Consider the following 21,256-nt stretch of genomic DNA (forward strand, 5'->3'; position numbering starts at 1 on the left):
CCTTGCAGACTGGCAGCTTCTTGCAGACTGGCAGCTCCTTGCAGACTGGCAGCTCCTTACAGACTGACAGCTCCTTGCAGACTGACAGCTCCTTGCAGACTGACAGCTCCTTGCAGACTGGCAGCTCCTTGCAGACTGGCAGCTCCTTGCAGACTGACATCTCTGGCTGCTTCATGCAGACTGACATCTCTGGCTGCTTCATGCAGACTGACAGATCTGGCTGCTTCATGCAGACTGACAGCTCTGGCTGCTCCACGCAGACAGCGCTGGAGAGGCGGGAGACTCCGACAGCGCAGGAGAGGCGAGGCGCACTGTAGGCCTGATGCGTGGTGCTGGTACTGGTGGTACTGGACCGAGGACACGCACAGGAAGCCTGGTGCGGAGAGCTGCTACCGGAGGGCTGGGGTGTGGAGGTGGTACTGGATAGACCGGACCGTGCAGGCGCACTGGAGCTCTTGAGCACCGAGCCTGCCCAACCTTACCTGGCTCGATGCCCACTCTAGCCCGGCCGATACGAGGAGCTGGAATATACCGCACCGGGCTATGCACCCGCACTGGGGACACCGTGCGCACCACTGCATAACACGGTGCCTGCCCGGTCTCTCTAGCCCCCCGGTAAGCACAGGGAGTTTGCGCCGATCTCCTACCTGGCATAGCCATACTCCCTGTGAGCCTCCCCCCAATAATTTTTGGGGCTGACTCTCAGGCTTCCATCCGCTCTGCCGTGCTAGCTCCTCATAATGCCGCCTCTCTGCTTTTGCTGCCTCCAGCTCGGCTTTGGGGCGACAATAATCTCCAGGCTGTTCCCAGGGTCCTTTCCCGTCTAGAATCTCCTCCCAAGTCCATTTCTCCAAGTAGTGCAGCCTCTCCCACTGTAGTTGCTGCTGCTCCTGCTGCTGCTGCCTCTGTTACCTCTCCTGCGGCTCCTGCCTGTTGACACGCTGCTTGGTCCGGTTGTGGTGGGTGATTCTGTAACGGTTTTCTAGGTGTGAAGGAGAGTCGGACCAAAATGCAGTGTGTAGATTGCGATCCATGTTTAATGAACAAACGTAACACGAATCTAAATACAAAACCTACAAAACAATAAACGTAACGAAAACCGAAACAGCCTAATACTGGTGCACATACACACAGAACAAGGAACAAAGACACTAAGGACAATCACCCACGACAAACTCAAAGAATATGGCTGCCTAAATATGGTTCCCAATCAGAGACAACGATAAACACCTGCCTCTGATTGAGAACCACTTCAGACAGCCATAGACTTAACTAGAACACCCCACTAGCTACAATCCCAATACATACACACCACATACACAAACCCATGCCACACCCTGGCCTGACCAAATAAATAAAGATAAACACAAAATACTTCGACCAGGGCGTGACACCTCCTCAGATTGAAAATCCCTTTAATCCTCTTCCAGGTGGCCAGACATCACCTTGTTTTACCTCCTCCTCAGATTGAAAATCCCTTTAATCCTCTTCCAGGTGGCCAGACATCACCTTGTCTTACCTCCTCCTCAGATTGAAAATCCCTTTAATCCTCTTCCAGGTGGCCAGACATCACCTTGTCTTACCTCCTCCTCAGATTGAAAATCCCTTTAATCCTCTTCCAGGTGGCCAGACATCACCTTGTCTTACCTCCTCCTCAGATTGAAAATCCCTTTAATCCTCTTCCAGGTGGCCAGACATCACCTTGTCTTACCTCCTCCTCAGATTGAAAATCCCTTTAATCCTCTTCCAGGTGGCCAGACATCACCTTGTCTTACCTCCTCCTCAGATTGAAAATCCCTTTAATCCTCTTCCAGGTGGCCAGACATCACCTTGTTTTACCTCCTCCTCAGATTGAAAATCCCTTTAATCCTCTTCCAGGTGGCCAGACATCACCTTGTCTTACCTCCTCCTCAGATTGAAAATCCCTTTAATCCTCTTCCAGGTGGCCAGACATCACATTGTCTTACCTCCTCCTCAGATTGAAAATCTCTTTAATCCTCTTCCAGGTGGCCAGATATCACCTTGTCTTACCTCCTCCTCAGATTGAAAATCCCTTTAATCCTCTTCCAGGTGGCCAGACATCACATTGTCTTACCTCCTCCTCAGATTGAAAATCCCTTTAATCCTCTTCCCCATTCTCTGCTACCTGTCCCCTTTCATTGTAAAACTCTGTGGAACCTCGGAGCTAAATCTGATTAAGTGGTGGAGAGGTAGTGGGGTGGGGGAGGGGGGACACAATCCTCGCTCCCCAGGGAACGTCTCCCTCTCCCTGGCCGACGCTCAAACCTCGACAGGGGTAGCCTCCAGAGCCATGGTTCTATTGTACTGTACACACTGTTGGGCAGTGCAAGATGAAATAAGCGAGTTAAAAGCGGCTTGAGGCGAAAAACAATGTTGGCGAGGGGGGCTTCATCAGATGATTGATTAGGCGGCTGGCGGCGTTCGGCGTGCCATGTTCGAGCGGCATTGTCTGGAGCCGCCGCCGCACGATTAGGACAAACACTTCATCATTAATCACAGACCTAATAATAAGAATGAGTACAGAGAAAATGAGAAGAGAGAGAGGGGGGGGGGTGGAGAGGAGATGTGAGTGGAGAGAGGGGGGAGAGAGAGAGAGAGAGAGGGAGGGAGAGAGAGAGAGAGAGAGAGAGAGAGAGAGGGGGAGGGAGAGAGAGGGAGAGGCCAAGCTCGTTAACAAACAAAACAGGCTCATCATTTTGTTTAACCAATCACTGTGCAGGTCTGTTCCTCTCCACCATCTCTAATGCATGCAGTGTAACACAGCACTTGAAAATTAAATTACAGGCTTTGAGGAATTAGACTGGTTTAATTGTTTTTGTAAATGAATAGAGCCGGGGATTCAGGGGACTGGCTTTTAATATTCCACTTAATGAGGCCCATAGGCTGCTGCTGATAGATCGATGGTACTGATACCAGTGGTGTGTGTGTGTGTGTGTGTGTGTGTGTGTGTGTGTGTGTGTGTGTGCGTGCGTGCGTGCGTGCGTGCGTGCGTTGTGTGTGCGTTGTGTGTGCGTGCGTGCGTGCGTGCGTGCGTGTATTCAACATGCACTAGTGTCTGTCCAACATTCAGGCGTGTCAGGGATTAGAGTGTTTGTGTATGCCCAGCGGTTAATTACATTTCTCCCTAATTAACATTTTACAAAAGCTCCTCCATTAATCTTTAATGGTTTACTGATATCTGGGGTTCTGGGTGGACAGATGCTCCTATACCACCCACATCACTGCTAGCCTGGTCCCAGATCAGTTTGTGCTGTATAGCCAACTCCTATAGTCATTGTCACAATATGCTAGCCTGGTCCCAGATCAGTTTGTACTGTATAGCTATGGTCCCAGATCAGTTTGTGCTGAATAGCCAAGGTCCCAGATCAGTTTGTGATTTATAGCAAAAGGTCCCAGACCAGTTTGTGCCTTATAGGAAAAGGTCCCAGACCAGGTTGTGCTTTATAGCCAAGGTCCCAGACCAGTTAGTGCTTTATAGGCAAGGTCCCAGATCAGTTTGCGCTGTACACTCTAAAAATAAAAGGTTCCTGGAGTATCCTTTAGGGGTTCTTCAAATTGAAACTGTCGGAGAACCCCTTTAAACGGGTTCTTCAAATAACCCTTTTTAACAACCCCTTTTAATGGTTCCTCAAATAACCTTTTGAAGAACCTTTTGGGGTACATTTTTTAACTAACTCCCCTCCCCTATTATTATTATTGATATTGTTATTAGTTATTATTATTATTAATAATAATAACAATATGCATAACAATGAGAACAATAACATAATATTGCAGTTGTCAGTGTTTATTATTATTTTAGTAGCAAAGCAGAATGAATCAATTGAAATATGAGGTAAACTCCCAACAGAGCCACAAGTCTAATGGGTATATCCTCTGGCCTGTTGATGTTAATGTGGTGATGTTCTCTGTATCCACAGCCATATATCCTCTGGCGTGTTGATGTTAATGTGTTGATGTTAATGTGGTGATGTTCTCTGTATCCACAGCCATATATCCTCTGGCGTGTTGATGTTAATGTGGTGATGTTCTCTGTATCCATAGCCATATATCCTCTGGCGTGTTGATGTTAATGTGGTGATGTTCTCTGTATCCATAGCCATATATCCTCTGGCGTGTTGATGTTAATGTGGTGATGTTCTCTGTATCCACAGCCATATATCCTCTGGCGTGTTGATGTTAATGTGGTGATGTTCTCTGTATCCACAGCCATATATCCTCTGGCCTGTTGATGTTAATGTGGTGATGTTCTCTGTATCCACAGCCATATATCCTCTGGCGTGTTGATGTTAATGTGGTGATGTTCTCTGTATCCACAGCCATATATCCTCTGGCCTGTTGATGTTAATGTGGTGATGTTCTCTGTATCCACAGCCATATATCCTCTGGCCTGTTGATGTTAATGTGGTGATGTTCTCTGTATCCATAGCCATATATCCTCTGGCCTGTTGATGTTAATGTGGTGATGTTCTCTGTATCCATAGCCATATATCCTCTGGCCTGTTGATGTTAATGTGGTGATGTTCTCTGTATCCATAGCCATATATCCTCTGGCCTGTTGATGTTAATGTGGTGATGTTCTCTGTATCCATAGCCATATATCCTCTGGCCTGTTGATGTTAATGTGGTGATGTTCTCTGTATCCACAGCCATATATCCTCTGGCCTGTTGATGTTAATGTGGTGATGTTCTCTGTATCCATATCCATATATCCTCTGGCCTGTTGATGTTAATGTGGTGATGTTCTCTGTATCCACAGCCATATATCCTCTGGCCTGTTGATGTTAATGTGGTGATGTTCTCTGTATCCACAGCCATATATCCTCTGGCGTGTTGATGTTTAATGTGGTGATGTTCTCTGTATCCACAGCCATATATCCTCTGGCGTGTTGATGTTAATGTGGTGATGTTAATGTGGTGATGTTCTCTGTATCCACAGCCATATATCCTCTGGCGTGTTGATGTTAATGTGGTGATGTTCTCTGTATCCACAGCCATATATCCTCTGGCGTGTTGATGTTAATGTGTTGATGTTAATGTGGTGATGTTCTCTGTATCCACAGCCATATATCCTCTGGCGTGTTGATGTTAATGTGGTGATGTTCTCTGTATCCACAGCCATATATCCTCTGGCCTGTTGATGTTAATGTGGTGATGTTCTCCGTATCCACAGCCATATATCCTCTGGCCTGTTGATGTTAATGTGGTGATGTTCTCTGTATCCACAGCCATATATCCTCTGGCCTGTTGATGTTAATGTGGTGATGTTCTCTGTATCCACAGCCATATATCCTCTGGCGTGTTGATGTTAATGTGGTGATGTTCTCTGTATCCATAGCCATATATCCTCTGGCCTGTTGATGTTAATATGTTTATGTTCTCTGTATCCACAGCCATATATCCTCTGGCGTGTTGATGTTAATGTGGTGATGTTCTCTGTATCCACAGCCATATATCCTCTGGCCTGTTGATGTTAATGTGTTGATGTTAATGTGGTGGTGTTCTCTGTATCCACAGCCATATATCCTCTGGCCTGTTGATGTTAATGTGGTGATGTTCTCTGTATCCATAGCCATATATCCTCTGGCGTGTTGATGTTAATGTGTTGATGTTAATGTGGTGATGTTCTCTGTATCCACAGCCATATATCCTCTGGCGTGTTGATGTTAATGTGTTGATGTTAATGTGGTGATGTTCTCTGTATCCACAGCCATATATCCTCTGGCCTGTTGATGTTAATGTGGTGAGGGTCTCTGTATCCACAGCCATATATCCTCTGGCGTGTTGATGTTAATGTGGTGATGTTAATGTGGTGATGTTCTCTGTATCCACAGCCATATATCCTCTGGCGTGTTGATGTTAATGTGGTGATGTTCTCTGTATCCACAGCCATATATCCTCTGGCGTGTTGATGTTAATGTGGTGATGTTCTCTGTATCCATAGCCATATATCCTCTGGCCTGTTGATGTTAATGTGTTTATGTTCTCTGTATCCACAGCCATATATCCTCTGGCGTGTTGATGTTAATGTGGTGATGTTCTCTGTATCCACAGCCATATATCCTCTGGCGTGTTGATGTTAATGTGTTGATGTTCTCTGTATCCACAGCCATATATCCTCTGGCATGTTGATGTTAATGTGGTGATGTTCTCTGTATCCACAGCCATATATCCTCTGGCGTGTTGATGTTAATGTGGTGATGTTCTCTGTATCCACAGCCATATATCCTCTGGCCTGTTGATGTTAATGTGTTGATGTTAATGTGGCGGTGTTCTCTGTATCCACAGCCATATATCCTCTGGCCTGTTGATGTTAATGTGGTGATGTTCTCTGTATCCACAGCCATATATCCTCTGGCGTGTTGATGTTAATGTGGTGGTGTTCTCTGTATCCACAGCCATATATCCTCTGGCCTGTTGATGTTAATGTGGTGATGTTCTCTGTATCCATAGCCATATATCCTCTGGCGTGTTGATGTTAATGTGTTGATGCTAATGTGGTGATGTTCTCTGTATCCATATCCATATATCCTCTGGCGTGTTGATGTTAATGTGGTGATGTTCTCTGTATCCACAGCCATATATCCTCTGGCGTGTTGATGTTAATGTGGTGATGTTCTCTGTATCCACAGCCATATATCCTCTGGCGTGTTGATGTTAATGTGGTGATGTTCTCTGTATCCACAGCCATATATCCTCTGGCGTGTTGATGTTAATGTGGTGATGTTCTCTGTATCCACAGCCATATATCCTCTGGCGTGTTGATGTTAATGTGGTGGTGTTCTCTGTATCCACAGCCATATATCCTCTGGCCTGTTGATGTTAATGTGGTGATGTTCTCTGTATCCACAGCCATATATCTTCTGGGGTGTTGATGTTAATGTGTTGGTGTTCTCTGTATCCACAGCCATATATCCTCTGGCCTGTTGATGTTAATGTGGTGGTGTTCTCTGTATCCACAGCCATATATCCTCTGGCGTGTTGATGTTAATGTGGTGGTGTTCTCTGTATCCACAGCCATATATCCTCTGGCCTGTTGATGTTAATGTGGTAATGTTCTCTGTATCCATAGCCATATATCCTCTGGCGTGTTGATGTTAATGTGGTGGTGTTCTCTGTATCCACAGCCATATATCCTCTGGCCTGTTGATGTTAATGTGGTGATGTTCTCTGTATCCATATCCATATATCCTCTGGCCTGTTGATGTTAATGTGGTGATGTTCTCTGTATCCACAGCCATATATCCTCTGGCCTGTTGATGTTAATGTGGTGATGTTCTCTGTATCCATATCCATATATCCTCTGGCCTGTTGATGTTAATGTGGTGATGTTCTCTGTATCCACAGCCATATATCCTCTGGCGTGTTGATGTTAATGTGGTGATGTTCTCTGTATCCACAGCCATATATCCTCTGGCGTGTTGATGTTAATGTGGTGATGTTCTCTGTATCCACAGCCATATATCCTCTGGCATGTTGATGTTAATGTGGTGATGTTCTCTGTATCCACAGCCATATATCCTCTGGCGTGTTGATGTTAATGTGGTGATGTTCTCTGTATCCATAGCCATATATCCTCTGGCGTGTTGATGTTAATGTGGTGATGTTCTCTGTATCCATAGCCATATATCCTCTGGCGTGTTGATGTTAATGGGGTGATGTTCTCTGTATCCACAGCCATATATCCTCTGGCGTGTTGATGTTAATGCGGTGATGTTCTCTGTATCCACAGCCATATATCCTCTGGCGTGTTGATTTTAATGTGTTGATGTTAATGTGGTGATGTTCTCTGTATCCACAGCCATATATCCTCTGGCCTGTTGATGTTAATGTGGTGATGTTCTCTGTATCCACAGCCATATATCCTCTGGCGTGTTGATGTTAATGTGGTGATGTTAATGTGGTGATGTTCTCTGTATCCACAGCCATATATCCTCTGGCGTGTTGATGTTAATGTGGTGATGTTCTCTGTATCCACAGCCATATATCCTCTGGCGTGTTGATGTTAATGTGGTGATGTTCTCTGTATCCACAGCCATATATCCTCTGGCCTGTTGATGTTAATGTGGTGGTGTTCTCTGTATCCACAGCCATATATCCTCTGGCCTGTTGATGTTAATGTGGTGATGTTCTCTGTATCCACAGCCATATATCCTCTGGCGTGTTGATGTTAATGTGGTGGTGTTCTCTGTATCCACAGCCATATATCCTCTGGCCTGTTGATGTTAATGTGGTGATGTTCTCTGTATCCACAGCCATATATCCTCTGGCGTGTTGATGTTAATGTGGTGATGTTCTCTGTATCCACAGCCATATATCCTCTGGCGTGTTGATGTTAATGTGGTGATGTTCTCTGTATCCACAGCCATATATCCTCTGGCGTGTTGATGTTAATGTGGTGATGTTCTCTGTATCCACAGCCATATATCCTCTGGCGTGTTGATGTTAATGTGTTGATGTTCTCTGTATCCACAGCCAGAATGGTTTTGCAGTGCATGGTGATCTAACAGGTTCCCTGTTATATTCATCAGAGGTGTAGGGAGGGTGAAGTCTGTGAATCCCCAAAATAGTCATTATACAGATGATCAACAAAACATGCACACGACAGTATTCATACCTTGGTTTTTGTGGTAAATGTCAATGAAAAAAGCTGTTTTGATAATGGTTTTCATACACATATCTTGTCCATAATGTAGAGGCCTATGGGATATTCATTGAAGAGGTGAGGGAGGTATACTTGCAGACACAAAAGTGAGCAGCTAGCCTTCAACATATTCTTATAGCTTACATATTCTTACCTCTTTGTTGATTAATATCCATTGAATTGTGTCCGTTTTCTGTTTTAGAAAGATTTTCACTAAGAGCAGCTGTTTAGCTGGTTAAACAAAGGTTAGTGATAGTAAACATTATGTCCATGTCAGAAAGCTTCTCAACAGCCAGCGGCACTCAGCCAGCGGCACTCGCCACACTGGTCGCCGAATCGCAGCTGCTTTTCCCAAGTCTACGTCAGGTACTCCAGGGTGTCATAGGCCTTGTTGCAAAGAAATATGTTTTCCACTTTTTTATTGTTGTAATATTATAAGGTTAAACACTGCTGTTAGAAACGTAACGTTCTATTTATCATTATTGCATCAATTCAGGCAATTTATGGTGATGTGGATGGTTTTCCACATCGCCCAGCTCTAATCTCAAGTGATACTATTCTCTGTATAGCGCAGTGCACTACTTTACCCAAGCCACAGGGGAATATAGTTTCAGATGGACCAATAAACTACTGCATGTCCATAAATAATCACTATTATGTGCATCTAGTCAATTAAAATGTATTGTTTTGTATTTTATGGCAGTACATGGATTTGTTTAAATTCATTCTAGAGGAATTTTTATGGTCTTGAATCATTTCTTGTAAATGATTCTGTCCAGCCCTACGATTCACACAGATACACTTTAGCACTTGGAACAAATGATGGAATTGTCCATTGGAAAACCTACAGTGGTGGAATACTGCAACACAGCATTCCCATCATTCCCTCCAACTGTGTTCCATTAGGGGTGAATTACGGTCTCGCTCGTTGGTAACCGGCCTAAATTCCTGTCCATTCTCTGGAAGCTGGATTCTATCACAGCCATGTTTCTAACCGACATCCTCTCCATTCAATTATGACAACATTCTTCTTGGTCTGTCTGTTGTATGTCAGGGTGAGCTTTGATTCTGTCCTCTTCTACAGCTATAATATCAGACCTGGATATTGTTATTGTCTTATGTTGTGATGGTTATGGGTCTCACAGTCTCCCCCCCCTCCTCTCTCTCTCCCTCTTTCCCTCTACCTCTCTTCTCATCCTCTCTCCCTCCCTCCCTACTCCCCCTCTACAGTAACATATTCAAAGGCTCAGCAGTGTGTATGTACAACATGGCAGACATCCGGAGGGTCTTCCTGGGTCCATATGCCCACCGAGATGGGCCCACCTACCAGTGGGTACCCTTCCAGGGGAGGGTGCCCTACCCCCGCCCTGGCACGGTGAGTCACAGGGGGGTCATATGGGGGTTATGACAAGTTATAGCACCTCATAGCTGCTACTTAGAAGCTAATAGACAAATACAAGTAATTCACAACTGATACCCTATATTTACGTATGGAAGTAGCAAGTGACTGATGGCACACATGTCAACTTTTATAGAAGTCATGAATATCAATAGTTATAGCAAGGTAATAGGAGACTTATGAAAGGAAAACATAACATTAGTATTCATCACAATAACCTCAATAACCATATTCCCTACTTATTATAACACGGCTCAACATAAAATACATATGAACTCAGGTCCAGACACATAGATGTATTAAATGTGACTTGTTAACTCTAGAACCTCCTGTTCTTCATAGTGCCCCAGCTATGACCTCAGTTCAAGACACATAGATGTATTAAATGTGACTTGTTAACTCTAGAACCTCCTGTTCTTCATAGTGCCCCAGCTATGACCTCAGTTCCATACACATAGATGTATTAAATGTGACTTGTTAACTCTAGAACCTCCTGTTCTTCATAGTGCCCCAACTATGACCTCAGTTCCAGACACATAGATGTATTAAATGTGACTTGTTAACTCTAGAACCTTCTGTTCTTCATAGTGCCCCAGCTATGACCTCAGTTTCAGACACATAGATGTATTAAATGTGACTTGTTAACTCTAGAACCTCCTGTTCTTCATAGTGCCCCAGCTATGACCTCAGTTCCAGACACATAGATGTATTAAATGTGACTTGTTAACTCTAGAACCTCCTGTTCTTCATAGTGCCCCAGCTATGACCTCAGTTCCAGACACATAGATGTATTAAATGTGACTTGTTAACTCTAGAACCTCCTGTTATTCATAGTGCCCCAGCTATGACCTCAGTTCCAGACACATAGATGTATTAAATGTGACTTGTTAACTCTAGAACCTCCTGTCATAGTGCCCCAGCTATGACCTCAGTTCCAGACACATAGATGTATTAAATGTGACTTGTTAACTCTAGAACCTCCTGTCATAGTGCCCCAGCTATGACCTCAGTTCCAGACACATAGATGTATTAAATGTGACTTGTTAACTCTAGAACCTCCTGTCATAGTGCCCCAGCTATGACCTCAGTTCCAGACACATAGATGTATTAAATGTGACTTGTTAACTCTAGAACCTCCTGTTCTTCATAGTGCCCCAGCTATGACCTCAGTTCCAGACACATAGCTGTATTAAACCTGACCTATAGCCTCTTGTTCTTCATAGTGCCCCAGTAAAACGTTTGGGGGCTTTGACTCCACCAAGGACCTCCCTGATGATGTGATCACCTTTGCGCGGGGCCACCCGGCCATGTTTAACCCTGTGCACCCCATCGGGGGTCGTCCCATCGTGGTGAGGACTGATGTGGACTACCAGTTCTCCCAGCTAGTGGTGGACAAGGTGGAGGCCGAGGATGGACAGTACGACGTCATGTTCATTGGAACAGGTCAGTGAGATATCATTCATTTATTTTTAGATTATCCTTTTATTTTAAATTAGCAATCCAACTGGTTGAATGCTACGTAAAAAAAAGTCCATGTTTTTTTTTAGGGAATTTATGATTTGCCAAGCCAAGCAAATGTCCCCTCTCACCTTGACATCAACTTCAATAAAAAGGAAATCCTGCAAGGATTCGTTGCCTCCTTCTTTTGACCTTGAGTGACTGAACAGTTATATTGTAGTGAATTGAATGTGCTGTTATAGACCTGGGCACGGTCCTGTAGGTGGTTAGAGTCAGATAGATAACTGAATACTGATGTATGTTTCCTGTTGTAGACCTGGGCACGGTCCTGTAGGTGGTTAGAGTCAGATAGATAACTGAATACTGATGTATGTTTCCTGTTGTAGACCTGGGCACGGTCCTGAAGGTGGTTAGAGTCAGATAGATAACTGAATACTGATGTATGTTTCCTGTTGTAGACCTGGGCACGGTCCTGAAGGTGGTTAGAGTCAGATAGATAACTGAATACTGATGTATGTTTCCTGTTGTAGACCTGGGCACGGTCCTGTAGGTGGTTAGAGTCAGATAGATAACTGAATACTGATGTATGTTTCCTGTTGTAGACCTGGGCACGGTCCTAAAGGTGGTTAGAGTCAGATATATAACTGAATACTGATGTATGTTTCCTGTTGTAGACCTGGGCACGGTCCTGAAGGTGGTTAGAGTCAGAGAGATAACTGAATACTGATGTATGTTTCCTGTTGTAGACCTGGGCACGGTCCTGAAGGTGGTTAGAGTCAGATATATAACTGAATACTGATGTATGTTTCCTGTTGTAGACCTGGGCACGGTCCTGAAGGTGGTTACCATCCCAAGAGAGAGCTGGCATGACCTGGAAGAGGTGGTCCTGGAGGAGATGACCGTGTTCAGGGTACGGTCACACACTGGGAAACTGGTTATGGTTATAATTGATTGCATTTACATGGAAAATATTCAAGGGAGTGTAATAGAACACCAGTCATTTTGTTGGGAAGTGAAGGGTACATGATCAATGTCTAGCTCTGAAATTAAAGGGAGGAGTGGGGAAATCCATAGGGAGTTATGAGGGGGGGTGTCTAAATGAATCAGAGTGTTATATCTTCTCTAACTGTGTCTTTCTGCAGGAGCCCACCCCCATCACAGCAATGGAGCTTTCCACCAAACAGCAACAGCTGTACCTGGGCTCGGCACTAGGTGTTTCCCAGATGCCTTTGCACCGCTGTGAGGTGTACGGGAAGGCTTGCGCTGAGTGCTGTCTGGCCCGTGACCCCTACTGTGCCTGGGATGGAACAGAGTGCTCCCGTTACTTCCCTACCGCCAAGCGGTAAGAACACACACACACACAGACATTCTCGTAGATGCACACACAGGCAAGTATGAATGCAGAAAAGCAGAATGAGGGTCTGAAGTAGTAGGATGCTGGTTTGTAAACATAAAGTATGAATACACACACACACACACACACACACACACACACACACACACACACACACACACACACACACACACACACACAGAAAGACAAACAGACAGAAAAGTTCCTATGCATACACATATATACACAGAATCCACACACAAGCATTTAGGGACATGTGTGCACATGCCCACATATCACATACAGTGGCAAGAAAAAGTATGTGAACCCTTTGGAAATACCTGGATGTCTGCATGAATTGGTCATACAATTTGATCTGATCTTCATCTAGGTCACAACAAATGACAAACACAGTCTGTTTTAACTAATAACACACAAACAATTATATGTTTTCATGTCTTTATTGAACACATGGTGTAAACATTCACAGTGCAAGGTGAAAAAATATGTGAACTCTGGCCCTCCTTTGGCAGCAACAACCTCAACCAAACTCAGTTGCGGATCAGACCTGCACAACTCGAGACATTTTGGACCATTCCTCTTTACAGAACTGTTTCAGTTCAGCAATATTCTTGGGATGTCTGGTGGGAACCGCTCTCAAGGTCATACCACAGCATCTCAATCGGGTTGAGGTCAGGACTCTGACTGGGCCACTCCAGAAGGTGTATTTTCTTCTGTTGAGGCCATTCTGTTGTTGATTTACTTCTGTGTTTTGGGCCGTTGTCCTGTTGCGTCACCCAACTTCTGTTGAACTTCAATTGGCAGACAGATAGCCTAACATTCTCCTGCAAAGTGTCTTGATAAACTTGGGAATTCATTTCTTCCATTGATGATAGCAAGCTGTCCAGGCCCTGAGGCAGCAAAGCAGCCCCAAACCATGATGCTCCCTCCACCATACTTTACAGTTGGGATGAGGTTTTGATGTTGGTGTGCTGTGCCTTTTTTTCTCCACACAGAGTGTTGTGCGTTCCTTCCAAACAACTCAACTGTAGTTTCCTCTGTCCAGAGCAATATTTTGTCAGTTGCGCTGCGGAACATCCAGGTTCAATTTTGCAAACTTCAGACGTGCAGAAATTATTTTTTTGGAGAGCAGTGGCTTCATCCGTGGTGTCCTCCCATGATCATCATTCTTGTTTAGTGTTTTATGTATTGTACACTCGTCAAAAGAGATGTTAACATGTTCCAGAGATTTCTATAAGTCTTTAGCTGACACTCTAGGATCCTTCTTAACCTCATTGAGCATTCTGCGCTGTGCTCTTGCAGTCATCTTTGCAGGAGGGCCATTCCAAGGGAGAGTAGCAACAGTGCTGAACTTTCTCCATTTATAGACAATGTGTCTTACTGTGGACTGATGAACATTAAGGCTTTTAGAGAAATACCCTTTCCAGCTTTATGCAAGTCAACAATTCTTAATCTTAGGTCCTCTTTTGTTTGAGGCATGGTTCACATCAGGTGATGCTTCTTGTGAATAGCAAACTCAAATGTTGTGTGTGTTTTTTATATGGCAGGACAGCTCTAACCAACATCTCCAATCTGGTCTCATTGATTGGACTCCAGGTTAGCTCCTGACTCCAATGAGCTTTTGGAGAAGTCATTAGCCTAGGGGGTTCACATACTTTTTACAACCTAGACTGTGAATGTTTAAATGATGTTTTCAATATAGTCAAGAAAAATACAACAATTTGTGTGTTATTAGTTTAAGCACACTGTGTTTGTCTATTGTTGTGACTTAGATAAAGATCAGATCAAATTTGATGACCAATTTATGCAGAGATCCGGGTAATTCCAAAGGGTTCACCTACTTTTCTTGCCTTTGTACATGTACACAAATACACTGGTACACACATTCAATTTGTGTGATTGTTGTGCATTCCACAGCTCAGGGGTGGTAAATCATGCTTCCCTGCACACACACAGTCCTGGCCAGTAGCAGTGTTAGAACCACTTCACCCTATAGCCAAGAGTTATAAAACACCCACATAGCCACACACACACCAAATAATAGGCCAACAGGAGCCGTCTGACTTCTTCACCCCACCAGCCGAGAGCTATGAACAAACACACCCATAAATGACCTTCTCCTCCATCCAGCAGGATTAGCCTGACCACTACCAGCCCTCCACCTCCGTCCAGCACAACTCTCTATTAAATACAGATCTAGGATCAGCGTACCCTCCCTCAAACCTAACCCTAACCATCAGGTCCAAAAACACAAAACTGACCTAAGATCAACATCTACACTAGGGAAGTATGAGAGAATTGAATAGCAGCCTCAGAAGGAGGGCGGTACAGGGGTGGTGGTACACCCTTGGTCAGGGCTGCTGGGGCACTCCAGTACAAATATTTGATTCTCCAGCTAAATGAGAACCAGACGCCCGGGCTCGGCTCAGCAGGCACTCGGACTGCCCTGCACGTGTTCAGACAGCCAAAGGCAGGAATGCTTGGGAGGAAATGTAGGAAGAGTGGTGGAGTGTGTGTGTCTGGGTGTTGGGTAGGAGCAGGGTGTGTGCGTCAGAGGGGATGTATGCATGTGTAAGTGTATTTATTTATGTGTGTGTGTGTGTGTAAATGGGTGTGTGTACATGTTGTTTATATGTGTGTGTGTGTGTGTATATATATATATATATATGTCCTGTATGGTTATAGAAACCCTGACACGAGACCTAGAGACCTCCACCTTTGGCTGTGCTCCCCTCTCTCCCTTCAGATTTTTACGACACGTAAGAGCCTATGATCTTAGTGGTAATGAACCAGGGAACACATAGGGAGCACAGGGAAGCATGTTGTAGGATCCCACATAATGCAATACTCATGGTCATATGCTCATTCACACATAATATGTAGACAGAAAAATACCGTCCCAATGGAATGCTCTAAAACATACACACACACACACACACACACACACACACACACACACACACACACACACACACACACACACACACACACACACACACACTGTATCGATTAAAGGGTCTTTCAAGTCGTGGAGGACATACTCAGGATTTTCAAGGCCCAGGTTATCTGTGTTTCATGTTTAGTAATGACATGTCCCTGAACGATGAATCACAATGAATCATTACTTTAATAGAAGCAAAAGGTTGACATGTTTTTAAATGTGCCTGTGATTTTCTCTCTTTTTATTTATCCACCCACTCAATAGCATCAGACTTAACAGAGGACTGATGGTGAAATAAACAGTTCTGCTCTGTTCTTCAGTTGTACTGCACAAATGTGTCAGCTGTGCCACTGGTTAAGATCGCCCTCTAGTGGTAGAAACGTCACAGTACATAGAGCCCTCAATCACTGGCTCCTTCCCGATGGAACTGGGGAGAAGAGAAATAAGTCTGAGGAAACAGAGCAGTGAGGGGCCTGACCGACACCTACAGGTTGATATGTTGTGAGTGAGGGACGTTTATTAACTCACTGGGAACACAATCTAACATGTGTATGTTTCTTTGGTTGTTTCATAGGAGAACGAGACGCCAGGACATCAGGAATGGAGATCCCCTCTCCCAGTGCTCCGACCTGCAGCATCATGGTACAAACGCTTTAGATTTTTATTTTACGCTTTCATCTCTCACACACACACACACACACACACACACACACACACACACACACACACACACACACACACACACACACACACACACACACACACACAAAACCCCACTGTGGTGTTTCTCTGGTAACCCTATCCTTGTGTCTGTGTAGATGACGTGGACGGGCTGGGTCATGTGGAGGACAGGAGTGTGTACGGAGTGGAGAACAGCAGCATGTTCCTGGAGTGTAGTCCCAAGTCCCAGAGAGCCCTCATCTACTGGCAGCTCCAAAGACCTAACGAGGACCGCAAACATGAGGTGGGTACACACACACTCTGCAGGAACATGCAGAGTGTGTGTGTAAGATGTGTCCTATTCACCATCATTCTCAATAACGTCCCAATCATTTTCAATAACTTTGCAATCACACTAAACCTTCACAAATGATTACCAGAAATTGCTTCAGTTTGTTAATAATCAATTACCATGCACTCAAATGTAACCATATTGAGTGGATATTGAATCCACCCCACCCTTTCTATTCCCCCCTCCCTTTCCTCCCCTCCCCCTCATTTCCCTCTCCATCTCTCTCTCCAGATCAAGTCGGAGGACAGGATGATCCGCACGGAGCAGGGCCTGCTCATCCGCATCCTCACCCAGGCCGACTCAGGCGTCTACACCTGCCACGCTGTGGAGCACGGCTTCATCCAGCCCCTCCTCCGCCTCTCCCTCCAGGTCATCCCCACACAGAGGCTGGGTGAGCTGCTGCCTGGTGGGCCTCAGGGTGGAGCTGGAGGGTCTGGTGGCGCAGGTAGTGGGTCTGGTGGTGCAGGTGGGCCTGCTGGTGCAGGGCACTCGACAAAACACAAGCTGTGGTACAGGGATTTCCTCTCCCTCCTCGACCACCCTGACCTGAACAGCGTGGAGGAGTTCTGCGAGCGTGTGTGGCGGAAGGAGCGCAAGCAGCGGCGTCTGAAAACCCCCACCATCACCACCAATGACCAAAGTCTGGCTAGGCCTGACGGCGGAGCTCCAAGCTCAGGCCTAAAGCCTAAAAGTAGTCCTCTTGGCGCAGGGGCACCCAATGCCCAGAAGCAGCAGAGCGGGCATCCTACGGTGCAGCAGCAGCAGAACAAAGAAGGGAGCCCCCGGAGCATGAACCCCCAGAAGGTGCAACACCATGCGGGTACACTAACCCAGGCACAGGCCCCTAAAAACAACAACCAGAATGCCCAGAACTCTCAGGCCACACCCAACACCCAGAGCCCCCAGAAGGGCCAAGGCGCCCTGGGGGGAACCCAGGTGCCTGGTGGTGGGGCCAGAGGTGGACCCCAGCACACGGCCAAGTGGAGGCGGATGCAGGAGAATAAGAAGGGGCGAAACAGGAGAACCCATGAGCAACAGAGACCCCCGCGGAGTGTCTGAGACACACACACAGCAACACACACACTTACAAACATATTGTACATTAAAATATAGACTTTCTATCCCATAAAGATATAATGTAGGATCCCACATAATGCAATACTCATGGTCATATGCTCATTCACACATAATATGTAGACAGAAATATACCGTCCAAATGGAATGCTCTAAAACATACACATAAAGCACACACACACACACACACACACACACACACACACACACACACACACACACACACACACACACACACACACACACACACTGCAAATACCCTGTGAAGACTTGGAGAAGACTGGCGACTAACAGGACATTGAAGACTGAGGCTAAACTGGAATCGTATGCGTACTGTACATGCTAACCATGTGGATATAGTGGCCCAGGGGGTACAATTTGAGGAACTGTGTAGTCCAGGTCCGTGTTGCAAGTGGAACCGAATTATCTGGCGGACACATAGCCCTTCTGTACAGATGCTACTTCCGTATAGGACTGGGATGGGGTTAAAAAACATTCATTTTCAGTGAGGATGATACATATTCAGACCTCTGGATAAGTTTGGACAATGGCCCCTACAGGACATTTCAGAAGACATTTCAGAAGGGGTTAAGACATTTAAGTTCAGTAGGGACGTCCGTTACTGCAGCTACTGGCCTTGTTGACATGCGCAGAAGGAAGAGGATGTCCACTATATAGAGAATGGAAGAACTATAAGGATAAAGAATCATTTGTCCAGTCGATTGCAAACTAGAACCGAAATACATCAAAAGAAGCACAGTCATTTTCAGAGAGTGAACTGCATTTCCCACAATACAGTTTGTCAGCTCAACTTTATTCAACTGATTCGACTCACAATGACTCTCATGAATGAGCACTTTGGGCTTGTACATAGATCTTGACTGTCTTATAGGTCAAACAGATTAAATGGGGCACAGTTAGCTGATTAACAATCCACAACGGTGCCCTGCATATTGTTTATAGTTCAATAACAGAATTATTCAATATAAAACGACAAAATCCACATTAGCCTGTGATCTGTGCAGCAAAATCAAGCTTATCTTCCTCCCAAGGCTTGAAAAGCATTGTGCATGTCGTAGTCAATCAATGTTCATGATTTGAATAAGCTATTTCTCGCCAGTTACTCGCTATGTAAGGTTTTTTTATGTTAAAGGAGTCCTATGAAAGAAAAATCTATTTTCTGTTTTTATTTGATATTTACTTCTCTCTCTCCCTACAAACCACTGCATCCCTGTAGGGATAAACAATTATGTAGTAGAATTTTGTGACCTGCCCCTTTAAGTTATTTTTCTTTCTTTGCTTTCTCCTGGAGTTGCGTGTGAATTTATAATTCCAGTCATATGTTCGTGCTCAGTCTGGAAAACAGACTGCCTATTGATTCTGTACATATACATACAACAACAAAACGACTCTTTATGTATGTAAATATATACAACCAGAACACCACTGATTATTTATTTCTCATTGTTTTGTGAAAGGGTTGCATTTATTTTTGATATTCTGGTATTTTGGCTCATCAATAATCAAGAAAAAAACTGTGGCACGTTGAGAAACACAAAGGGACCAATGAGGACGGACTTCCTCTGTCAAGGACTCCCTTTTTTTCCAGGGGGGCGTGTTTCGGAAGTGAACCACGGGATGAAGGTGGGAGCATGGGGTTGTTGTGTGTTTTACAGTATCCAGACTGAGAGCCTTCAGGATGATAAGCACAAGTTTCTCAAACCCTCTTCTACGTTTCTGTCTCTTCTGGTCGTTTCCTAAATGGCTCATTTTTCTACCCAGGAGGTGTTTTCGTTGGAGTTTGGAATCCCATCCACCTATTCGTTCATCCCAAATACTCATTTTATGTAAGATAATACTACCCAAAACCTGATAAACATTAGCTGTGAATTCCTATGTAAGAATTAGTAAGGAAAAGGTTCAAATCTAAACCTAGTCTGAGGACGCTGAGTTAAAGCTGCATGTGAATGCTACTTAAGTGCATCTTTTCTATTGTCTCTAGATGTTTCCTGTGAGAGGTAAAAGTCCTGTGGGCAACATGTGCAAGAGAGATGTGAATATTCTTCCTGTTTGCCAAAACAAAGATGCCAACATGTACCAGGGGTGTATTCACTAGGAACCAAACAGAAGCAAACAGGCCTAAACGGGGAGGGACTAACCTGAACTTGTCCAATAACAAACACACATTTTTGTCGCAAATCGTTTTCTGTAGCTAAACGTTTTGCTATGGTGTCTGCTAATGAACACACCCCAGTGATGTTACTCCAACCCCAAAACTTGTATTAAGACCTTCAACTTTTCATACAACAATGTGTTTCCCCCTCAGTATACAACAAGACTGATGTGTCACTGCAATAATGGACAGCAGATAGCAAGGTTTCCTGGTGGTTTGTGGTATGTTTCCGGTCTCTCACGGTGTGTAGGGTGGACGAGGAGAGAACAGATACCTCTGCTGTAACATGGTTCTTCCTGGCATGCGTTCAGTTGTCTAATTAAACATTTCCTGTAAAACCTAGCCTTGTTGTTGTTCTTTTGTAACTTCTGTCCAGTTATATATGTAAGTCGCTCTGGATAAGAGCGTCTGCTAAATGACTTAAATGTAAATGTAAATATATGGTACAGTCTGATGCATGTGAATCTGAGTTGACAAGATGTATTTTGTTTGTGTTGTACAGTCATTTCAAATGGTGCCATTTTATCCCATTTAGTCACAGGTGGGACTGGGAGCAGTCAGTTTGCACACTCAAACACACAGATAAAAGGTTGAGCTGATGAAAAACATATTTTTACATTATGGTGAATTACACAGTATTATATCTTCTTTAAAAACGTTTTAAAAATACTTTCCAAAAGACAGTGAAGCCTACTCCTTCACTAGAGGACATCTGAACCCAGACCGTGGAGGAAGATGTGACTCAGTTCCAAGGTACGTGCTGAATCACAATGGCTGTGTTTACACAGGCAGCCTAATTCTGATCTATTGGCTAAAGAGCCAATCTGATTGATTAAAAGACCAATTAGTGGCAATAGATCAGAATTGGGCTGCCTGTCTAAACGCAACCATAGTGGGCTCTCAATGCTGAGTACAGTAAATACTGAAGTAGAATCACAAGCTCTGTCCACATCCTTCAGTGGGTTGACCACGGCTCCCATAGAGAGATTTCATTGACTAAAGGCAGAAATTATGTGTCAAAAAAAGGTCATTGATATGTTATGCTGTATAAGTAAGAGGCAGCCTTCCTTGTCGATGAAAACACCCCCTTGCCATGAATAATTAAACTGGAGGTTCATGTTTTGGATTAGCCACAAGAGGTCACTATTCTCTGTTCCGATGGACCATTTCTACCTAGCTT

The 21,256-nt window shown here is 44.6% G+C and overlaps 1 protein-coding gene across 3 annotated transcripts in view; it reads left to right on the forward strand.

Moving 5' to 3' along the window:
* Positions 1 to 20,418, forward strand: part of sema3aa (sema domain, immunoglobulin domain (Ig), short basic domain, secreted, (semaphorin) 3Aa) — an 87,250-nt gene extending 66,832 nt beyond the window's left edge. For all 3 annotated transcript variants that reach the window (XM_065021496.1, XM_065021497.1, XM_065021498.1), the window contains 7 exons: positions 9,896 to 10,040; positions 11,288 to 11,507; positions 12,341 to 12,432; positions 12,665 to 12,864; positions 16,392 to 16,459; positions 16,636 to 16,781; positions 17,061 to 20,418. In XM_065021496.1, the coding sequence (XP_064877568.1) occupies positions 9,896 to 10,040; positions 11,288 to 11,507; positions 12,341 to 12,432; positions 12,665 to 12,864; positions 16,392 to 16,459; positions 16,636 to 16,781; positions 17,061 to 17,888 (1,699 nt within the window). In that variant the 3' untranslated portion in view covers positions 17,889 to 20,418. The remainder of the gene's footprint in view (positions 1 to 9,895; positions 10,041 to 11,287; positions 11,508 to 12,340; positions 12,433 to 12,664; positions 12,865 to 16,391; positions 16,460 to 16,635; positions 16,782 to 17,060) is intronic.
* The last annotated feature ends 838 nt before the right edge of the window (positions 20,419 to 21,256 follow it).

The sequence above is a fragment of the Oncorhynchus nerka genome, linkage group LG8 (assembly GCF_034236695.1).
Source record: "Oncorhynchus nerka isolate Pitt River linkage group LG8, Oner_Uvic_2.0, whole genome shotgun sequence".
Taxonomy (NCBI): domain Eukaryota; kingdom Metazoa; phylum Chordata; class Actinopteri; order Salmoniformes; family Salmonidae; genus Oncorhynchus; species Oncorhynchus nerka.